This window comes from Lampris incognitus, chromosome 17 (assembly GCF_029633865.1).
Source record: "Lampris incognitus isolate fLamInc1 chromosome 17, fLamInc1.hap2, whole genome shotgun sequence".
In the NCBI taxonomy this organism is placed as follows: Eukaryota; Metazoa; Chordata; class Actinopteri; order Lampriformes; family Lampridae; genus Lampris; species Lampris incognitus.
Genome location: NC_079227.1, coordinates 27,023,983 through 27,045,019, shown reverse-complemented (window position 1 = coordinate 27,045,019; position 21,037 = coordinate 27,023,983). Strand labels below are relative to the sequence as shown.

The following is a 21,037-nucleotide window of genomic DNA, read 5'->3' as shown; positions in this document are numbered from 1 at the left end:
CGAGAGAGAGAGAGAGAGGGGTAAGAGAGAGAGTAAAACAGTGAGAGAGAGAGGGGGGGTAAGAGAGAGAGTAAAACAGCGAGAGAGAGAGAGAGAGGGGTAAGAGAGAGAGTAAAACAGTGAGAGAGAGAGGGGGGGTAAGAGAGAGAGTAAAACAGCGAGAGAGGGGGGGTAAGAGAGAGAGTAAAACAGCGAGAGAGAGAGAGAGAGGGGTAAGAGAGAGAGTAAAACAGTGAGAGAGAGAGGGGGGGTAAGAGAGAGAGTAAAACAGCGAGAGAGAGAGAGAGAGGGGTAAGAGAGAGAGTAAAACAGTGAGAGAGAGAGGGGGGGTAAGAGAGAGAGTAAAACAGCGAGAGAGGGGGGGTAAGAGAGAGAGTAAAACAGCGATAGAGAGAGAGGGGGGGTAAGAGAGAGAGTAAAACAGCGAGAGAGAGGGGGGTAAGAGAGAGTAAAACAGCGAGAGAGAGGGGGGTAAGAGAGAGAGTAAAACAGCGAGAGAGAGGGGGGTAAGAGAGAGAGTAAAACAGCGAGAGAGAGGGGGGTAAGAGAGAGAGTAAAACAGCGAGAGAGGGGGGGGTAAGAGAGAGAGTAAAACAGCGAGAGAGGGGGGGTAAGAGAGAGAGTAAAACAGCGAGAGAGAGAGGGGGGGTAAGAGAGAGAGTAAAACAGCGATAGAGAGAGGGGGGGTAAGAGAGAGGGGGGGTAAGAGAGAGAGTAAAACAGCGAGAGGGGGGGTAAGAGAGAGAGTAAAACAGCGAGAGGGGGGGGGTAAGAGAGAGAGTAAAACAGTGAGAGAGAGAGGGGGGGTAAGAGAGAGAGTAAAACAGCGAGAGAGAGGGGGGTAAGAGAGAGAGTAAAACAGTGAGAGAGAGGGGGGTAAGAGAGAGAGTAAAACAGTGAGAGAGAGGGGGGTAAGAGAGAGAGTAAAACAGCGAGAGAGGGGGGGGTAAGAGAGAGAGTAAAACAGCGAGAGGGGGGGGGTAAGAGAGAGAGTAAAACAGCGAGGGGGGGGGGTAAGAGAGAGAGTAAAACAGCGAGAGAGAGGGGGGTAAGAGAGAGAGTAAAACAGCGAGAGGGGGGGGGTAAGAGAGAGAGTAAAACAGCGAGAGAGAGGGGGGTAAGAGAGAGAGTAAAACAGCGAGAGAGAGGGGGGTAAGAGAGAGAGTAAAACAGCGAGAGAGGGGGGGTAAGAGAGAGAGTAAAACAGCGAGAGAGGGGGGGTAAGAGAGAGAGTAAAACAGCGAGAGAGGGGGGGTAAGAGAGAGAGTAAAACAGCGAGAGAGAGAGGGGGGGTAAGAGAGAGAGTAAAACAGCGATAGAGAGAGGGGGGGTAAGAGAGAGGGGGGGTAAGAGAGAGAGTAAAACAGCGAGAGAGGGGGGGGTAAGAGAGAGAGTAAAACAGTGAGAGAGAGGGGGGGTAAGAGAGAGAGTAAAACAGTGAGAGAGAGGGGGGTAAGAGAGAGAGTAAAACAGCGAGAGAGGGGGGGGTAAGAGAGAGAGTAAAACAGCGAGAGGGGGGGTAAGAGAGAGAGTAAAACAGCGAGAGAGAGGGGGGTAAGAGAGAGAGTAAAACAGCGAGAGAGAGGGGGGTAAGAGAGAGAGTAAAACAGCGAGAGAGAGGGGGGGTAAGAGAGAGAGTAAAACAGCGAGAGAGAGGGGGGGTAAGAGAGAGAGTAAAACAGCGAGAGAGGGGGGGGTAAGAGAGAGAGTAAAACAGCGAGAGAGGGGGGGTAAGAGAGAGAGTAAAACAGCGATAGAGGGGGGGTAAGAGAGAGAGTAAAACAGCGAGAGAGAGAGGGGAGGGTAAGAGAGAGAGTAAAACAGCGATAGAGAGACAGGGGAGGGTAAGAGAGAGAGTAAAACAGCGATAGTGAGAGAGGGGGGGGTAGGAGAGAGAGTAAAACAGCGATAGAGAGAGGGGAGGGTAAGAGAGAGAGTAAAACAGCGATAGTGAGAGAGGGGGGGTAGGAGAGAGAGTAAAACAGCGATAGAGAGAGGGGAGGGTAAGAGAGAGAGTAAAACAGCGAGAGAGAGAGACGGGAGGGTAAGAGAGAGAGTAAAACAGCGAGAGAGAGGGGGGTAAGAGAGAGAGTAAAACAGCGAGAGAGAGGGGGGGTAAGAGAGAGAGTAAAACAGCGAGAGAGGGGGGGGGTAAGAGAGAGAGTAAAACAGTGAGAGAGGGGGGGGTAAGAGAGAGAGTAAAACAGCGATAGAGGGGGGGTAAGAGAGAGAGTAAAACAGCGATAGAGGGGGGGTAAGAGAGAGAGTAAAACAGTGAGAGAGAGAGGGGAGGGTAAGAGAGAGAGTAAAACAGCGATAGAGAGAGAGGGGGGGTAAGAGAGAGAGTAAAACAGCGATAGAGAGACAGGGGAGGGTAAGAGAGAGAGTAAAACAGCGATAGTGAGAGAGGGGGGGTAGGAGAGAGAGTAAAACAGCGAGAGAGAGGGGAGGGTAAGAGAGAGAGTAAAACAGCGAGAGAGAGAGACGGGAGGGTAAGAGAGAGAGTAAAACAGCGATAGAGAGACAGGGGAGGGTAAGAGAGAGAGTAAAACAGCGAGAGAGAGAGGGGAGGGTAAGAGAGAGTAAAACAGCGAGAGAGAGAGGGGAGGGGGGTAAGAGAGAGAGTAAAACAGCGATATAGAGGGGGGGTAAGAGAGAGTGGGTGACGGCACCTATTGCTATTGTTGTGTGATATCATAATCATTGTTGTTGTTGCTGTTATTATAATCGTTGTTGTGTTGTTGTTTTACATGCTTTGGCAGTATGTACACAAACGTATGTCATGCCAATAAAGCACATATTGAATTGAATTGAATTGAGTTGAGTTGAGTTGAGTAAGAGAGAGAGCGTAAAACAGCAAGAGAGAGAGAGAGAACGCATTCAAGATGGTGTGTGTGTGTGTGTGTGTGTGTGTGTGTGTGTGTGTGTGTGTGTGTGTGTGTGTGTGTGTGTGTGTGTGTGTGTGTGTGTGTGTGTAGTCTATATGGGAAACAACTTTCCTGCACCGAGCCACAAAGCCTTGGGGAAACTCCAGTGAGCCCTTCCTGTGGCATAACCCGAGACCAGCCTTGATTCTGAACCAGGCTCTCACCTTTAAAGTACACTGCAATCGATCCACCTCGCTGACTGATTTACATAACATGGGTACATCACGATTCTCTGACTGTCGGTGCAGAGTAGCTGTCAGTCTTCACTAGAAACAGAAGAGCCCGTGGATCCTGCATTTATTTCTGAGGATGGAGCAAGTTTATGATTGGCTGCCTCACCGTACGTACTGTACATGTGTCAGTGAGCGTCACGGACTATTTTTATACGTGTGAATAGAGGAAGTGCATGTGACTATAACTCAACGCTGTTAACGTGCCACACGAGAGGGCAAATCTAACCCTCATATGACACCTGCTCTGAAGCAGAAAATGATTCATACCAGCAAGCTTTGTTGCAAATTTAAACTGCGATGCGGTATACCTCTTTTCTAAAAAGGCAGGGTTCATTGACATGAGCTGCAAAGATAGGAGGCTGACTCGTGCATCGTACTAATTGACCCCACCCACCCAAAAGGGCAAGGTCACACAATGCATATACAAGCCATCATGCTCACTTTTCTTTCTTTCTCTCTATATATATATATAAATTTATTTCTGATTTTTCCCTTTTTCTCCCAATTTAGTGGCCAATAGCTCCCTATTCTAGTTCAAACTCCACCCTCGTACTGCATGCGTTCGCCCACTGCGGCCGGCAGTCTCAAAGGAGACGCCTCACCACTTCCGTGACAAGGCAACTCCAGGCCTCACCACTGCTTTTTCTGACACACCCAGAGACGCATTCATCTGACGAACACAAGCCGACTCCGCCCCCCCCTCCCGAAGACAGCGTTGCCAATTATTGCTGCTTCATCGAATCCGGCCATAGTCGGATGTGACGAGACCGAGGCACGAACCCCGGTCCCCAGTGGGCAACTGCATCGACACAAAGCCGATGCTTAGACCGCTACACCACCGCGGACCTTATCAGGCTCACTTTTCTAACGCTGTTTCCAGGCTCATTGGTGTGTGGTCACTAGATTCATCGGGTCATTGGGTTCATCAGGGAAAGGGAACTGAAAAGGCCAAAGAAAGCCTGTTGGCAAAGTGCAATACAGGTCAAGCAGCGATAGTCAGGCTTGGTCTGCAGAGCACTGCTGGAACAGGAAACTTAGGCCGCTGACACTCGAGACACGTGTTTCAACTAATGAGAGAGTAGTTAATACCCTTTATATGACCCGTCACAGGTGGCAAATGTGTTACCGGCCGAGGCTCGTACAAACAAACACACATGTGCAACACAAATCAGATGGACCTTTAATTTTGCAAACACGGTACAAAATCAAATATTTGAGTTTAAAGGTCCGAATGAATTTATCAGCAGAAATAATGCTGATGAAATAGATATAAATATACAGCGTTGAGACACTTTGGGATAACAGCAGCAGCCCAAGGCGACGCTTCTCTCATTTGAAGCATCTCGTTTATCTGTAATGTCAAGCGTAGACTTTGCTGCGCGTCCCTCTCGTCAGATGCAACCTGAGGTGGGATGACGCCACGTTGTGTGAAAAGTAAGGCGTCTTTCTCTTCTTCTTCCTCTTCTTCTACTCGTGTGTGTGTGTGGCATCCCCCCCCCCCCCCTCCGGCTACAACTGGAGTGAAAGCAGGGTCGGTGGAAGATGTCTGCCGAGTGAAGGGTGCGTCACTGGATTAGCGTCTGAAGGATCTGCTCCCTCGTCCCTCCTCCACACTGAGCTGCTGAGACGCCTGCAGAAGGACACACCGCTCGCCGCTCGCCTCCCACCCCCACGCCCGCCTCCATGAGCCAGCCGAGCCTCACCTGCCCACCAGGATGAAGGGAGAAAAGAAAATCCGCGTTTTGCCGTTTCTCATCTTGGCTCTTCGTTGCACCTTGGGTAGGGTCTTATCTCTCTTCCCCCTCTTTTAAGAGTCTGTGATGGTGGATTGGCTTCATGTTATCTACGGCTAATCCTCTAACGCACACACAGGGGCATGCCCATTGTGCCGCTACTTGTGTGTGTGTGTGTGTGAGATGACATGTTTCTTGGTTTTGATATTGTATGTGTAAAGCTACAAAAATGTGATTTTAAACCCTCTTTCCTCCTCCTGTTGGCCCCTGCTACTTGCGGTACCTGCCCATTCAGCAAGTGAGTGCAATCAATTTAGTTTGCATCAAAACTGAGCATGAAATTGAAAATATCTGATTTTTTCCTGCTATATACACAAAAGTTTAGAAAAAAACTGTTTTGACCTGATTGCAGATGTCTGAGCATCTGACTGAGCTGAATTATGCACTAACAGTGGGCATCTTTATCTGTTTCCACCTCCGTCCATCAGGGCAATCAGACTACGCTCCATATTTTTATGATAACGGACCAAGTAGTACAAATGGGAACATGGCACTATTCAGCATCTCGGAGGACACGCCAGTTGGTGAGTGTTACAAGAGATTTAAAGGTGATTGCGTCAAGTGATCCAGTGATGACCCCCCCACCACCACCACCACCACCCTCCCACCCACCCACCCACCCACACACACACACACACACACACACACACACACACACACACACACACACACACACCAATTTCACTGTGAGAAAAGTGGACCTCAGCGTAGGTGTGATTTGTTCTGTTAAACAGCAAAGGAGTGCTGACTGGGCGGTCACGTTGGGGCTTGGCTTGATCACTGTAGTAGAACGCCTTTGAGATTGTGACGTATACCCGAGCTCAGGAGGGGAAAAACAACAGGGGCCATTTTTTTTTCAGGGTCCCATTGGGAAGCATTTTGCAGGCACAGTTTAAAAGAGGTGCTTATTTGCAAGTCAGATTTACTGTTTATATCAGAGTAGTTCTGATTCATCAGATCTCAGTTCACATCTAATCATTTCAGCTCCATTGGTTTGGATTATGAGAGGGTACACACAGGAGTGAAGTGGGTTTTTTCTGTATTCAAGCGGTCAAAACTTGAGTATTTGTCCCCCCGTGCTTTTGTCTCCGCGTAGGTACACACGTATACACCCTTAACGGCACCGATCCGGAGGGGGATCCGGTGCGATATGGGCTGTCTTTTGAGAAGGGCTCCAGAGAATGTTTTAAAGTGGACCCCAAGTCAGGAAACGTGACGCTAGTCCAGGCACTAGACAGAGAGGTGAGCTCACCACAGAAGCTGCCTGGGAAGAGATCTTCATCACATCAAGTCACGGCCGGAGCTCAAAATGACGATTGTTGTTCCCTTCCATTTTCAGAAACAAGATGAAATCTCAGCACTCGTAAGCATCACGGATGGCCGCAATAAAGTACGTCATTGACTCAAGTTCAGAGCCCTGTTTCATAATGACACATCTACACCATTTTGCTTAACAGATGCATCCTCACAAAACGTACCTGTTATCAAGTATAGCTGTAAGTCATTGTGTTTGCAAAATATAAGCCTCCTCACAAAGTGGATGCTATCTGTCTTGAAAACATTAAGGATCGTCGAAACAGAATTTAACTTATCAACCTGTGAACCTAATTTAGCTCCGTAGCAGCCGACATGTTGTCTTTCGTCTCCACCTTCAGGTTGTTGAGACGGTAAGAGTGTTTATCACTGACTCCAATGATGAGCGACCTGAATTTCAACACCTGCCTTTCATCATTGACATACCAGAGGTACGTTAAATACAGACCAACAAGATCGGAGTGAAGTGTTCAAGTTCTCTGCTTGGGTTTGATCATGTCAGAAAGATGCTGCACACCCCTCTCAATGAAGCCAGTTCTCTTCGCGTGCACTTTGGAGGATAATGTAGCATTTCGCTTTTGACAAACCCCTTTGGTTTCCATGCTTGTCACACAAACAGGACACCACTCCTGGTAGCAGCATCTACAGAGTCCAAGCAGTGGATAAAGACATAGGCTCCGGCGGCAGTGTCTCATACTCCCTACAGGTAATACAGCAACTGCTAATATCCAGGAATACACTCCAGAACAAAAATGATGTCTGCTGGCTCATTATGGCTCAGGGTTTTAGAGCAAGACCAGAGGTTACGATGACATCATGAGAACGCTACTGCCATGTTGAGGGATGAAGAAGGGCATGCATTCAATTGATGGGACAGACAGACAGTGTGTGTGTGTGTGTGTGTGTGTGTGTGTGTGTGTGTGTGTATGTATGTGTGTGTGTGTGTGGAGGGGAAGGTTAATCTCACACCGGAGAGCAGTCTGGAAATGGTGTTATTTTAGTGGATTAAATTTCAATTACATTTGAGCAAGGCATTGAGGGCTTAACGGGAGCTTAGGGTTGCTTTTGGCCAACAACTGATGGCACTGTGGCTGTTACTGTTCACATGTCAATTGTGAGGTGCAGCTATCCCCAACACAGGGGAAGAGGCGAGCAGGAAATGTGAAGGTTGGTGTGAAAGGCGGAGTCATTGCTATGTTCCCAGGGTCCTACGTTCCCCAGTTCTACATATGTGTTCTCCCAGGGTCCTATCCCAAAGTCCTATGTTCAAAAGGCCCCTTGTTCCCTATGTTGAACTGGAGAACCTAAGACCTAAGGAACATAGGACCCTGGGAACACAAGACCTTGGGAACATAGGTCCCTGAGAACATAGGATCTTGGGAACATAGGTCCCTGAGAACATAGGACCCTGGGGACATAGATACTCTCCTGTGAAAGGCACGCCGTGAGAAAAAGCATCTTCCATGAAATAGTGATTGTAAGCCTCATAGAGGTGACTGGTGTTGATTGCTGTAGACCAGTGATTCTCAACGGGGGTCAGGGCCCAAATGGGGGCCTCAGGGAGCTATCAGTTAAGGTTAGGTTAAGGTAAACGTTAGATTAAGGTTAGGTTAGGTTCAGGTAAGTTCAATGAATTTAGAGGATTTGACTTAATTTGAATGGGTCTATGCGTGTTAACAGAATATTGAACTGGAGAACATAGGACCCTGAGAACATAAGACCCTAGGAACATAGGACCCTGGGAACATAGGATCCTGGTAACATAGGACCTTAGGAACATAGGAACATAGGAACCTGGTAACATAGGACCCTAGGAACATAGGACCCTGGGAACATAGGACCCTGGGGATATAGATACATTCCTGTGAAAGGCACGCCGTGAGAAAAAGCATCCTTTGTGAAATATTGATTGCAAACCTTGTAGATGTGACTGGTGTTAATTGCTGTAGACCAGTGATTCTCAACAGGGGGGTCGGGGCCCAAATGGGGGCCTCAGGGAGACTGCCAGGGGGGCCTTGAGATGATATGAATATAATGAAAGCGTCAATAACAAAAAAAAAATATCAAGACACAAGTACTTATTCAGCTCGATAAACACAAAGCAAGCAATTATTATTATATCAAATATAATAGCCTTTTTACTTTCTGTTGATGTCATATTCAAATTTGCTGAAAAGGAAACAAAGGATTTTTGCCTTGTAAATATCTAAGGGTTACAAAAATGGGAAATATTTTTGAATCAGTTTTATGCTTTTATGGAGTTAAATGGAATAAGGTTGACTAACTACATTGGAGTTGCAATGGTGACAGGCAGACAGGTTATCATGTCTCTGGTGGAGGGTCCTGGAACATATCCTTACACACAGGGGGCCTTGGGCAGCAAAAAGGGAGAGAACCACTGCTTTAGCCAACCGAAATAAAGTTGAAGTACCATAGATGTAAACAAACTTGCAAGTCCACAACCATTTCACTCACTTGCTGACTGTATGGGCCTTTTCCATTGCTAGAGCACACCTGCTGGCAAGTTCACCATTGACGGACACAGCGGAGTCCTCAGGATCAAGCCCGGTGAGACCTTGGACTACGAGACCACAGCGACGCATTTTGTGACGGTGGTTGCCAAGGTGAGGTGGTGATGTCATCCATTACCGATATGGAGCTTATCCTCTCATGAGCTCCACAGGGAGGGGAGGGGAGGGGAGGGGATGTACTGGTGACTGTACCTTAGACCGTATTACATTCTGATGAAACCACTTAACAATGTTTTGGACGTTTTCATTTTGTTTTTTGTTTTGACAAGATTCATAAGAAAGACAGACAGACAGTCAGTCAGACAGACAGACAGACAGACAGACAGATAGATAGATAGATAGATAGATAGATAGATAGATAGATAGATAGATAGATAGATAGATAGATAGATAGATAGATAGATAGATAGATAGATAGATAGATAGATAGATAGATAGATAGATAGATAGATAGATAGATAGATAGATAGATAGATAGATAGATAGATAGATAGATAGATAGATAGATAGATAGATAGATAATTTGTCAGCTAAATGTACAGCATGCAACCCAAGTTGAAAATGTATTTTTCAAAATCCAATACGGAACTGTATTTTCTTCATTATCTTCCTTTTTTCTTCTAGTTTTATTCAGCTTTTTAAGTAGTTGTCAGTTTTCAGTCGCCATGGTTTTTGTTTTTGTTTTTTTGGAATTTTTCTCCCCAGTTGTACTTGGCCAATTACCCCACTCTTTCAAGCCGTCCCTGTTGCTGCTCCACCCTCTCTGCTGATCCAGGGAGGGCTGCAGACTACCACATGCCTCCTCCATTACATGTGGAGTCGCCAGTGGCTTCTTTTCACCTGACAGTGAGGAGTTTCAGCAGGGGGACGTAGCGCATGGGAGGATCACGCTATTCCCCCCAGTTACCCCTCCCCCCGAACAGGCACCCTGACTGACCAAAAGAGACGCTAGTGCAGTGACCAGGACACATACCCACATCTGGTTTCCCATCCACAGACAAGGCCAATTGTGTCTGTAGGGACGTCCGACCAAGCCAGAGGTAACATAGGGATTCGAACTGGCGATCCCCATGTTAGTAGGCAATACCAATACACTACCCAGACGCCCTCAGTCGCGATGTTTTAAAAAAAAACTAATTGTAGCCAATAAAATTATCATTCAGTGCCTCTGAGCCTTTTTACCCACCAAAAGTAGTTCATTTCTAACACGAGTGAGTTAGTGATGGTTTGTAGTCACAGAAACAATACAGCCAGACAGCTAGAGAGAGACCGTAACCCAACGGTCTCATTTCTGCCACAACCAACCAGTGTCCATCCATGGCTGTGTGCCCCGTTAGTCTATTCTTCGGTCAAAACACCAGACCCCCATCTATCCGCTCACTCAGCGTTGGTTCCTCTCGATGACAGCATCAACTAAATGAGTCCAAACTAGTGACCTTGTCATCTTCTTGACTCTTTCCTGTCTTAGGACGGCGGTGGAAAATACAAGGAAAAACACCAAGTGATGTCCTCCACAGCCACCATAACCGTTAATGTCATTGATGCCCAAGACACGCCTCCGTCTTTTATCGGCACCCCTTACTTTGGCTACATCTATGAGGTCTCGGTTCCTGTACGTGTTCAGCACCATTCATCCACTATCAGCTGCACATTTTTTCATTTTTGTCGTCATGGGGGTTTGGATTCATCTGAAATAAAACTGTAACTTTACTTTCCAGGGTTCCGAAATATTCACCGTGTACGCCAGAGATGGAGACCAGGGCAACCCTAACCCCATAAATTATTCTATTATCAATGGTAAGCATCCCTATTTGATTAAAATTTTCAAAAATAGATAAATAAATAGATAAATGGCAGTTGGAGCTGATATCTATTCCAATACATCCTCCTAGCGTTTGTGTTGAATTGGGCAGTCACTGGTGTGTTTTTAAACTCGTATTGCTGTCTGTTTACACATTAAACGTTTTGCTGTCATCTCCTTTAGATGATGATGGTGTCTTCGACATCAACAGCACGAGCGGCTGCATCAGTCTGGCAACTCATCCTTCCCAGCTGAAAAATGAACTATACGAAATTAGAGTCAAGGTAACGACACAATTTGTACATTCCCCGTGTTGTTTACGTGTCACCTCGCAGTACATCTCGGCCGACCTCGCCTCACATGTGAACGTCTTTCCATCTAATTTGTGTGTCCAGGCCTCTGAGGTTGGTCCAAATGAGCAGCTGTGGGACTCGGACATCACCACAGTGACGGTGCGTGTGGTGGATCTGAACAACCACCCTCCAACCTTCTACGGCGAGAATGGACCGCAGAACAAGTTTGAGGTCACTATGTACGAACACCCACCGGCAGGGGAGATCCTCAGGGGCTTTAAGATAACTGTCAATGACTCAGATCAGGTAGGCTTAATATTTCCATATTACTCTCATCCCATTGACCCTGATGCACACTTCATGCTATCAGCCCCCATGCCCATATCTCTTAGGTTCCACAACCAGGGGTGGTTTATCCTAGTTGTGGCCCCTGGACTACAGGTCCTCATAGTGACACACACAAACACACTCACTCTCTCATTCTCTCGCTGTCTCTCTCTCACAGGCACTCATTCATTCATTCATTCACTCACTCTCTCTCATGCACACTCAAACACCCTCTCTCACTCACTCACTCACTCACTCACTCACTCACTCACTCACTCACTCACTCACTCACTCACTCACTCACTCATTCATGCATTCATTCATCCATTCATCCACTCACTCACTCTCTCTCACGCACTCAATCACTCTCTCTCACTCTCTCTCGTTCATTCATTCATTCACTCACTCTCACACACTCACTCACACACTCACTCACTCATTTATTAATTCATTCACTCTCTCGCTCTGTCTCTCTCACTCACTCACTCACTCACTCACTCATGCATTCATTCATTCACTCAATAAGTGACAATAAGTGGACCTCAGTAAGAGGTCCTTAAGCTGGTGTATTAAATCACAAGGGTCCCTGACTATCCATGGCTGCTGTACTTCATTAAATGTTCTTTGGGGACCCCCATTTCAAAACTTATGCTACTGTCAGCAACTCCCAATGCAAACATCAAAACTCTGTCTGAAGTGTGGACTCTAAAATTGGAAAAAAGATCTTTCTAAACTCACAACACAAGGCACATTTATCTCATTTGCCTCTTCAGGATGAGTTTGGTACTCTTCTGACAGACACTCTCCACAGACACAACATTACATTCTCTGCTAACCACCTTTCAGACATATTACTGCAATGAACAGTGAATCGTATGTCAAGCCGTTCAGTGCCATTTTAGATTAAAACATCAGCTTCTCCCTATTAACGTCAGTCTCTAAATCGACTGTGTAACATTTGGTTGGTCACTGAAGACACCACCCAAGTCTCAACAATGATTTGCAACCAGAAATATGGATAAAATAATGTGATCTCTCCTAAAAATTATACTAAAAATATGTCATCTCAACAGGTAAAAAAAAGTAGATTTAACCTAACTTCACAATTTTCCATATGTCAATTATATTTCCAGGATCAATTTTATAATTTCCATAATTTCCATGTGTTTCCCATGACTGGGATACTTGTCTATATTTCCAGGTTTTCAAAGACACACAGGTAATCTGTTTACTTTGATCCTGATATGTTGGTTAAAAGCTTTTGTTTTGGGGTGTCCAGGTAGGGTAGTGGTCTATTCTGTTGCCTAGCAACATGGGATCGCTGGTTCGAATCTCCATCTTACCTCTGGCTTGGTTGGGCATCCCTACAGACACAATTGGCCATGTCTGTGGGTGGAAAGCCGGATGTGGGTATGTGTCCTGGTCGCTGCACTAGGGCCTCCTCTGGTCAGCTGGGGCACCTGTTCCTAGGGGGGAGGGGGAACTGGGGGGAATAGCGTGATCTTCCCATGTGCTATGTTTCCCTGGCGAAACTCCACAGTGTCAGGTGAAAAGTAGCAGCTGGTGACTGAACATGTATCGGAGGAGGCATGTGGTAGTTTGCAGCCCTCCCTGGATCGGCAGAGGGGGTGGAGCAGCGACTGGGAAGGCTCGGAAGAGTGGGGTAATTGACCAGATGCAATTTGGGAGAAAAAGGGGGGGGGTATAAAAAAAGCTTTTGTTTTGACTCATTTATGATGGTTTATATGGATGTTCTTGTTGTACAGGGAGCTAATGCTAAGTTCAAACTGAGGCTGGTGGGTCCGGGTCGAGTCCTCCGTGTGGTACCCCAGACGGTGTTAAATGAAGCACAAGTGACCATTATTGTAGAAGACACGTCTGGCATCGACTACGAGAAGGGACCAACCTTGTCTTTCAAGGTCAGATTGTCTGTTAGGCTGGGCTTTTTTTTTTTCTTCAGGCTGCCTCAAAATATTATGATACCATATTCATCACTGCCTCAGTCTGCTATTGTTGAAAGGTCACAAATTCAGATTTGTTATAATTTGGCTTGCATCTCATCTCTCTGCAGCTCCTAGCAGTGGAAATTGACACGCCGGAGAGGTTCAGTGCAACAGCTGACATAGTGATTAACCTCCTGGACACAAACGACAACATTCCCAGATTCACATCAGAATATTACATCGCCCGGATCCCCGAGAACTCCCACGGGGGCTCTAACGTTGTCTCTGTAACAGTGAGTCCAGCGCGATTAAATTCTGCCAAAAATATGATTATATAATCCATCAATCCCCCAAGTAAATGCATATTACTGTGTCCAGCTCATTAGATGAGAGCAGGTCCTTGCCAGATGACAAAGCTCGGCATTGCCCGACTTTGTTTTTGTCAACGCCGGTTTGGAAATTCACGTGGATGCACAGGACATAATGTTCTCGGTCATATCTCAGACTGCATGCAATTTGTGTTGCTTTCCAAGCTTAAGGAGTAAAAAGCTTAAAGTTTCCTCAAGGTTAATCACATTGGCCTGTGCCTTGTGCCCTACTGTTGTACAGATTCATTGAACAAAGACCCCCCCCCCCATGTGGCCTACATGAGCTTATGATCCTACTGGGTTATCCACCAGTTCCAATTACCTTAATGGACGGGCTTCACGCATCTCTGTTAGAGTATTTTGTCACCCACCCTGACTACAATATTGTTGTGTGTATGCATTATTGTACAATTGCTCGGTAAAAAAAACAAACAAACCATTTTCTAAATCATCCCCTTTCTGACCTTATATTCTCCATCCTTTTTTTCCCCACCAGGCAAAAGATCCAGATTCTGGGCCTTGGGGGGAAGTCAAATACACGATTTATGGATCAGGGGCCGATTTGTAAGTACTGCCCGACACTCCTGCCAGTTTCGATTCAATCAGATCAGATGCTTAACCGTTGGGTAGCTATGACTCATCAAAAAGCATTAATGTTCACAAAAAATACATTATCTGTACACGAGACTTAGGAAGGGGACTTATCCTGACTTCTAAGTAGACCTGGCTCTGGCTCACACTTTTACTCAGATAACATTAACTCTATCTTCAACCAGCACAGTTTCAGTTAAACAGGAAACCACTATAGTTGGCCCAGCATTTTGCTCCTCTACCGAACAAACAGCTTACACTAAGATGGCAGCAAGGTGTTGGTTAATCTCCTAATTGGATTGGATGGTAGAAAATAGACTGCCTGGGCCCATCTCACATAAGGAGAGCCAATTAACATGCAATGTGACAGCTGGAGCCAGGGAGACAGCAGCTTCGGAAAGCAAGGCAGCATGCAGCAAATGGAAAGTGCAAATTTTTTGCACGACTCCAAGCAGGGAGTCAAGTTAATTATGTGAAAGTTATCACTTACGCGGCAACTTGTTAACTTTCACAGGGAAAAAGTGGAAAGAGGTGATGGGAATTGTCTGAATAGGAGACAGATAGATGAGCAAGAATAAGTATTTACACTACCCTTCAAAAGTTTGGGATCACCCAAACAATTTTGTGTTTTCCATGAAAAGTCACACTTATTCACCACCATATGTTGTGAAATGAATAGAAAATAGAGTCAAGACATTGACAAGGTTAGAAATAATGATTTGTATTTGAAATAAGATTTTTTTTACATCAAACTTTGCTTTCGTCAAAGAATCCTCCATTTGCAGCAATTACAGCATTGCAGACCTTTGGCATTCTAGCTGTTAATTTGTTGAGGTAATCTGGAGAAATTGCACCCCACGCTTCCAGAAGCAGCTCCCACAAGTTGGATTGGTTGGATGGGCACTTCTTGCGTACCATACGGTCAAGCTGCTCCCACAACAGCTCAATGGGGTTCAGATCTGGTGACTGCGCTGGCCACTCCATTACCGATAGAATACCAGCTGCCTGCTTCTGCTCTAAATAGTTCTTGCACAATTTGGAGGTGTGTTTAGGGTCATTGTCCTGTTGTAGGATGAAATTGGCTCCAATCAAGCGCTGTCCACTGGGTATGGCATGGCGTTGCAAAATGGAGTGATAGCCTTCCTTATTCAGAATCCCTTTTACCCTGTACAAATCTCCCACCTTACCAGCACCAAAGCAACCCCAGACCATCACATTACCTCCACCATGCTTAACAGATGGCGTCAGGCATTCTTCCAGCATCTTTTCATTTGTTCTGCGTCTCACAAACGTTCTTCTTTGTGAGCCAAACACCTCAAACTTGGATTCATCCGTCCACAACACTTTTTTCCAGTCTTCCTCTGTCCAATGTCTGTGTTCTTTTGCCCATCTTAATCTTTTTCTTTTATTGGTCAGTCTCAGATATGGCTTTTTCTTTGCCACTCTGCCCTGAAGCCCAGAATCCCGCAGCCGCCTCTTCACTGTAGATGTTGACACCGGTGTTTTGCGGGTACTATTTAATGAAGATGCCAGTTGGGGACCTGTGAGGCGTCTGTTTCTCAAACTAGAGACTCTAATGTACTTATCTTCTTGCTCAGTTGTGCAACGCGGCCTCCCACTTCTTTTTCTACTCTGGTTAGAGCCTGTTTGTGCTGTCCTCTGAAGGGAGTAGTACACACCGGTGTAGGAAATCTTCAATTTCTTAGCAATTTCTCGCATGGAATAGCCTTCATTTCTAAGAACAAGAATAGACTGTCGAGTTTCAGATGAAAGTTCTCTTTTTCTGGCCATTTTGAGCGTTTAATTGACCCCACAAATGTGATGCTCCAGAAACTCAATCTGCTCAAAGGAAGGTCAGTTTTGTAGCTTCTGTAACGAGCTAAACTGTTTTCAGATGTGTGAACATGATTGCACAAGGGTTTTCTAATCATCAATTAGCCTTCTGAGCCAATGAGCAAACACATTGTACCATTAGAACACTGGAGTGATAGTTGCTTGAAATGGGCCTCTATACACCTATGTAGATATTGCACCAAAAACCAGACATTTGCAGCTAGAATAGTCATTTACCACATTAGCAATGTATAGAGTGTATTTCTTTAAAGTTAAGACTAGTTTAAAGTTATCTTCATTGAAAAGTACAGTGCTTTTCCTTCAAAAATATGGACATTTCAATGTGATCCCAAACTTTTGAACGGTAGTGTATGTCCCTGACCTCTTTTGCTATCTGAGATAACTGGTCAATTTAAGTTAACCATCATCATAATCTGAACAATAGTCTTTTCCTCTTGTTCACTCACCATAACATAAAAGAAAAACTATTTTAGGATGTTGGCCTGGATGGTACAGTAAAGGCAAATTGGATGAAACTGGGAAATGTAACTGGGTCGGACAGTATTGCATTTCAAATTTGGACCACTGTGGTTTTTAGCAAAATTCTTTGTATTTTGGACTGCAGATTTGCTATCCACCCATCATTGGGCATCATCTACACCCAGCCATGGGCCACCCTGGATGCAGAGGTGAGGTCCAAGTACAACTTCTATGTCAAAGCTGAGGATTCAGAGGAAAAATACAGCTTGGCTGAGGTGTTTGTCACCGTCCTCGATGAAAATGACCACTCCCCGGAGTTTGACGAAAGTTACCTCGAAAAGACCATGATCATTGGTGCACCTGTCAGAGTAGAGGTATGTTTCTTTGGTATCTTCTTTCACCAGCAACTACAAATATGATCCTGTGGCGTCTGGGTGGCGTGGCGGTCTATTCCATTGCCTGCCAACATCGGGATCGCCAGTTCAAATCCCCGTGTTACCTCCATCTTGGTCGGACGTCCCTACAGACACTCTTGGCGGTGTCTGTAGGTGGGGAGCCGGATGTGGGTATGTGTCCTGGTCGCTGCACTAGCGCCTCCTCTGGTCAGACGGAGCGCCTATTCAGGGAGGAGGGAGAACTGGGGGGAATAGCGTGATCCTCCCATGTGCTACATCCCCCTGGGGAAACTCCTCAATGTCAGGTGAAAAGAAGCAGCTGGTGACTCCACATGTATCAGATGAGGCATGTGGCAGTCTGCAGCCCTCCCCGGATCGGCAGAGGGGGTGGAGCAGCGACCGGGACGGCTTGGAAGAGTGAGGTAATTGGCCCAAGTAAATTGGGGAGAAATAGGGGGGGGGGAATAAAAAAAACCCAAAGATAATGAACCAAGAGGTAGAAATACTGTGACCATTACTCCATGTTCATTTAGTCCTGTGTCTTTCTTTGGCAAACACCAGATTACAGAGCAGATACATGGGGCTGATGTATTGAAAGTGTTAATTATGTGTCTTATTGGGACCTACTGTACTTTTCTCCTTCAGGCAGTGGATGGAGATGCGGAGTCTCCCAATAATGTCATTGAGTACTCCATCATGAAAGCTGAGCCAGACAACATATTTATTATCAATGCTGATACGGGGGACATCAAGCTCAAGCCTTACATCAAGTCCATGGAGATTGTTCAGAACATCACCAACCAAAAGGACTGCAAGTGGTCTCTAGTTATCCAGGCCAGGGACAGAGGCTTGCCGTCCTTCAGCACGACAGCCGTGGTCAACATTGATATCACCGAGGCGGTAAGGCCCCACGTCCTGCTCTGAGTTATCTTAGTATATGCTTGCATTGCTAACTACGCCAACCCGACACTGTAGATAATGCATAAGCTTTAGAGGCAAGCTTCTGAATGATAACTCATATTTTGCTAATGCTATGCAGCTTGCAGATCTGAGAATCTCTGTTTTGACCAATGACTTGTAATTTACTGAGTGTCCTCTTTTTAAGATTTTTCAAAACATCGGCACCAACCCATTTTGGTAGGACTTTACAATAAAGCATTCGTCATAAAGGGCTTGTAAATTTTTACTGATTATTTTATTAATGTAATATGGGTGAGTCAGTATAAGAAGTTGTAATGCATTAATAAGATTTTTTTGGGTTGCCAGGTTGGTAGCCCATATGGGGAGAGTTTCTATAGACACTATCCCAGAAACCATGTGATTAGACGAAGCTACACAAACTAAAAACCATGACCTAACCTTTAACCTTAACTCTAAACTTAACCACTACTTACAGTTTATAGTTTATTTGGACATGTTAAAAAAAGGATAAGTGCGTCCGGGTGGCGTCCTTACAGACACAATTGGCCTTGTCTGTGGGTGAGAAGCTGGATGTGGGTATGTGTCCTGGTCGCTACACTAGCACCTCCTCTGGTCAATTGGGGCACCTGTTCAGGGAGGAGGGGGAACTGGGGGGGGGGGGGATAGCGTGATCCTCCCATGAGCTACATCCCCCTGGCGAAACTCCTCACTGTCAGGTGAAAAGAAGCGGCTGGCGACTCCACATGTATCGGAGCCAAGTCAAGTCAATTTTATTTGTATAACACAATATCACAAATTACAATTTGCCTCAGTGTGGTAGTCTGCAGCCCTCCCCAGCTTGGCAGAGGCAGTGGAGCAGCGACCGAGATGGTAGAGTAGGGTAATTGGCCGGATACAATTGGGGAGAAAAAGGGTGAACCCCGCCCCCACCCACCCCAAAAAGGATAAAAGAAGTAAAAAAAGCCCAACTTAAACCTAACCCTAAAACTCACCCCTACCTGATCTTAACCCTAGACGTAGTTGCTATGGTTATTGTGTGAAAATTGACCTTTGCATATGGATTGCGTGACATTAAAAGTCATGTTATTTGTACACCACTTGCTAAGTACTCACCTGTCACATGGTTTCTGAGAGAATGTCTTCGCAGTGCCTCTAGTGTTGATAGACTGGGGCCTTCCAACCTGGCAACCCAATAAGTCTTTTAATTAAAACATTATAACACCTTAATACTGATTCATCATGCATTAATAAAAGAGTTATTAACTAGAGTAATTAAATCCTTTATAATTATGTCTTATTGTAAAGTAGCATCCTCATTTTCATGTATTCATATGTTCAGATCTCATATTCATTTTTTTTTTCGTTGACCCTACATGCTGAGATGACTCTTGGTACCTTTGGTGTTGTTTCTGTGTTTCTGTGTATTGTGCTTTCAGATCAAAGCTCGAATTATTGCGTACTTCATGGGCCTCAGCAAGCGTCCCCTGACCGTTTTTGGAATTTTTTTAAGCTCTGCCGTTTCCCTCATTTTATTAACCATATGTATATCAACCATCCTGTATTGTAATGCGGTGAAAAAGTCCCGCATCAACCCTGAGAGTAATTATATCAAAGTGATCCGGAGGGTCAAATAGGAAATACTTATACACCTTTATTTGATAAGGGATTCGTAAAGTGTAGTGAAAGATTTTCTATTTTTTTACTGGTTTGTCTGTTGTCTGTTAAAGAGTACTGGAGTACAATTTATAGACACAGTATAACAACATCACAGCACATTTTTACATCTTAAAAACAGTGATTTAACATACCCATCTTGAAACAAATTCATCTTTTTCCAATTCAAAAAATATCCCACCTAAATTTTTTTCCCTGATGTTATCGCATTCTTAATATTCAACACCAGAGCCATCGTTGTTTATCTCAACTATGATTTGAGCTTTTTCTGACTTTTTTTTTTCTCCTTCTTACATGAGAGCTTGACTCCATTTTGGCTGTTAGCCGTTAAAGTGACTAAGTTGCAGCCTTCCACTTGAGATTTAAACCCGGATTTTCTCAACTAATCCCCATCTTTTTCTCCATACAAATGTGTGTCTCGCCATTTTGATCTCAATAACTATCATCGCAGTACAACTGTACTATTAAGTTAATCCATGTACGGATCCTCGTCATGCACAGGCCAGAGACATCCTAATGCACCGCACTGCCAGACGCATTCCCAGCAACTAGTGTTGTGCGTAGTTCTTAGCTTTGCATTGCCAGTCCCGTTAGACAGAGGCGAATGGTTGGTGTGTGTGTGTGTGTTATTCATGTATATGTGGTGATATAGACATGTTGTCTGGGCCTCCTCTGTCAGTGCTTTGCTCGTCCATCTCTCATACCTGCATGCTTTGGACAAATGGTGACTTGACGCTTTCATTCGGTCCCCTTGGACCTGATTAAAAAGTATTCTATTTGTGCTCTTTCACAGACTCCTCTCAAGGGGCCTATGGCGGCCTTTTTAATGAAAAGTAGGTACAATCCTATGAAAGCCCTAGGCATGCTCACTGGTATCATTAGCTTATTGGTAGGAGTGACTGTCTTGATCTCTACGGCTATGTACATACGCAACACAAAGTCAAACAGGATCATGCCAGCCCGCCGCATCATCAGGAGGCCGCCCAGGAACCACCAGACGTGGGCCTTCAGGATGCCCTTCTTCAAAACCGACAGACCCTCAGACAAGTTCCTCATTGGCGACCCGCAGGGAAACCCCAAACGGGGTGTAGGCAGTCCCCGGGAGAAGCCTCCACCCCCCTGCGCCCCCTCCCTCCCCCCTCCGCCCACCGGTAACACGCGGCCCAGTGAGCGGCTGCGGCCCATAATCTCCGTGCCCACAATCTCCGGTGCGCTGGCGTCCAAGGGCTCCAAGAAATCAAAATCCAGCCGCAGCAAAGACGGGAATGTAAGCTCCGCCTTAGTTTCAGAGCTCAAAATGAAGCTAGAGCAGAAAATCAGTGAGAGCAACCAAGGCTTTTATTACTGACACGGTCAGATGACCCTTTCGTTGCTTAAAGACTGGTGAGACGAAAGAGTTGGATGATCCCATGTCGGCGCTGCCCCTCGCCCCATCTATTGTCTGAGAGGGACTGTACCTGAATTTACCATATGGTAATCTGGATTGACTGGCCTGCCTTTTTAGATTAGTCACAGTTAATTTAAACTAAATTCTGTGACCCCCCCCCCCCCAATCTGTCCACTAGCCATTGTGGCTAGTGTGCCGTCAACTCAGGCAGTAAACAGTTCCCACC

The 21,037-nt window shown here is 45.7% G+C and overlaps 1 protein-coding gene across 1 annotated transcript; it reads left to right on the top strand.

The window, feature by feature from the left end:
• Positions 1-4,875: 4,875 nt before the first annotated feature.
• On the top strand, positions 4,876-20,772 carry LOC130127168 (cadherin-related family member 1). The gene is made up of 17 exons (XM_056296740.1): positions 4,876-4,939; positions 5,382-5,477; positions 6,050-6,195; positions 6,293-6,343; positions 6,609-6,698; positions 6,887-6,973; positions 8,775-8,891; positions 10,267-10,410; positions 10,517-10,595; positions 10,783-10,883; positions 10,995-11,198; positions 12,986-13,138; positions 13,291-13,455; positions 14,027-14,094; positions 16,580-16,808; positions 17,475-17,729; positions 20,218-20,772. The coding sequence occupies exons 1-17, from the start codon at positions 4,876-4,878 to the stop codon at positions 20,770-20,772; spliced, it is 2,604 nt and encodes an 867-aa protein (XP_056152715.1).
• The last annotated feature ends 265 nt before the right edge of the window (positions 20,773-21,037 follow it).

Excerpts from the sequence above, each read along its gene's own strand:
- LOC130127168 (XM_056296740.1), top strand. The coding sequence starts at position 4,876 with ATGAAGGGAGAAAAGAAAATCCGCGTTTTGCCGTTTCTCATCTTGGCT. Across the intron at positions 6,974-8,774 it reads GTGTCTCATACTCCCTACAG|AGCACACCTGCTGGCAAGTT; the intron begins GTAATACAGCAA and ends TTCCATTGCTAG. Across the intron at positions 14,095-16,579 it reads TATGGATCAGGGGCCGATTT|ATTTGCTATCCACCCATCAT; the intron begins GTAAGTACTGCC and ends TTTGGACTGCAG.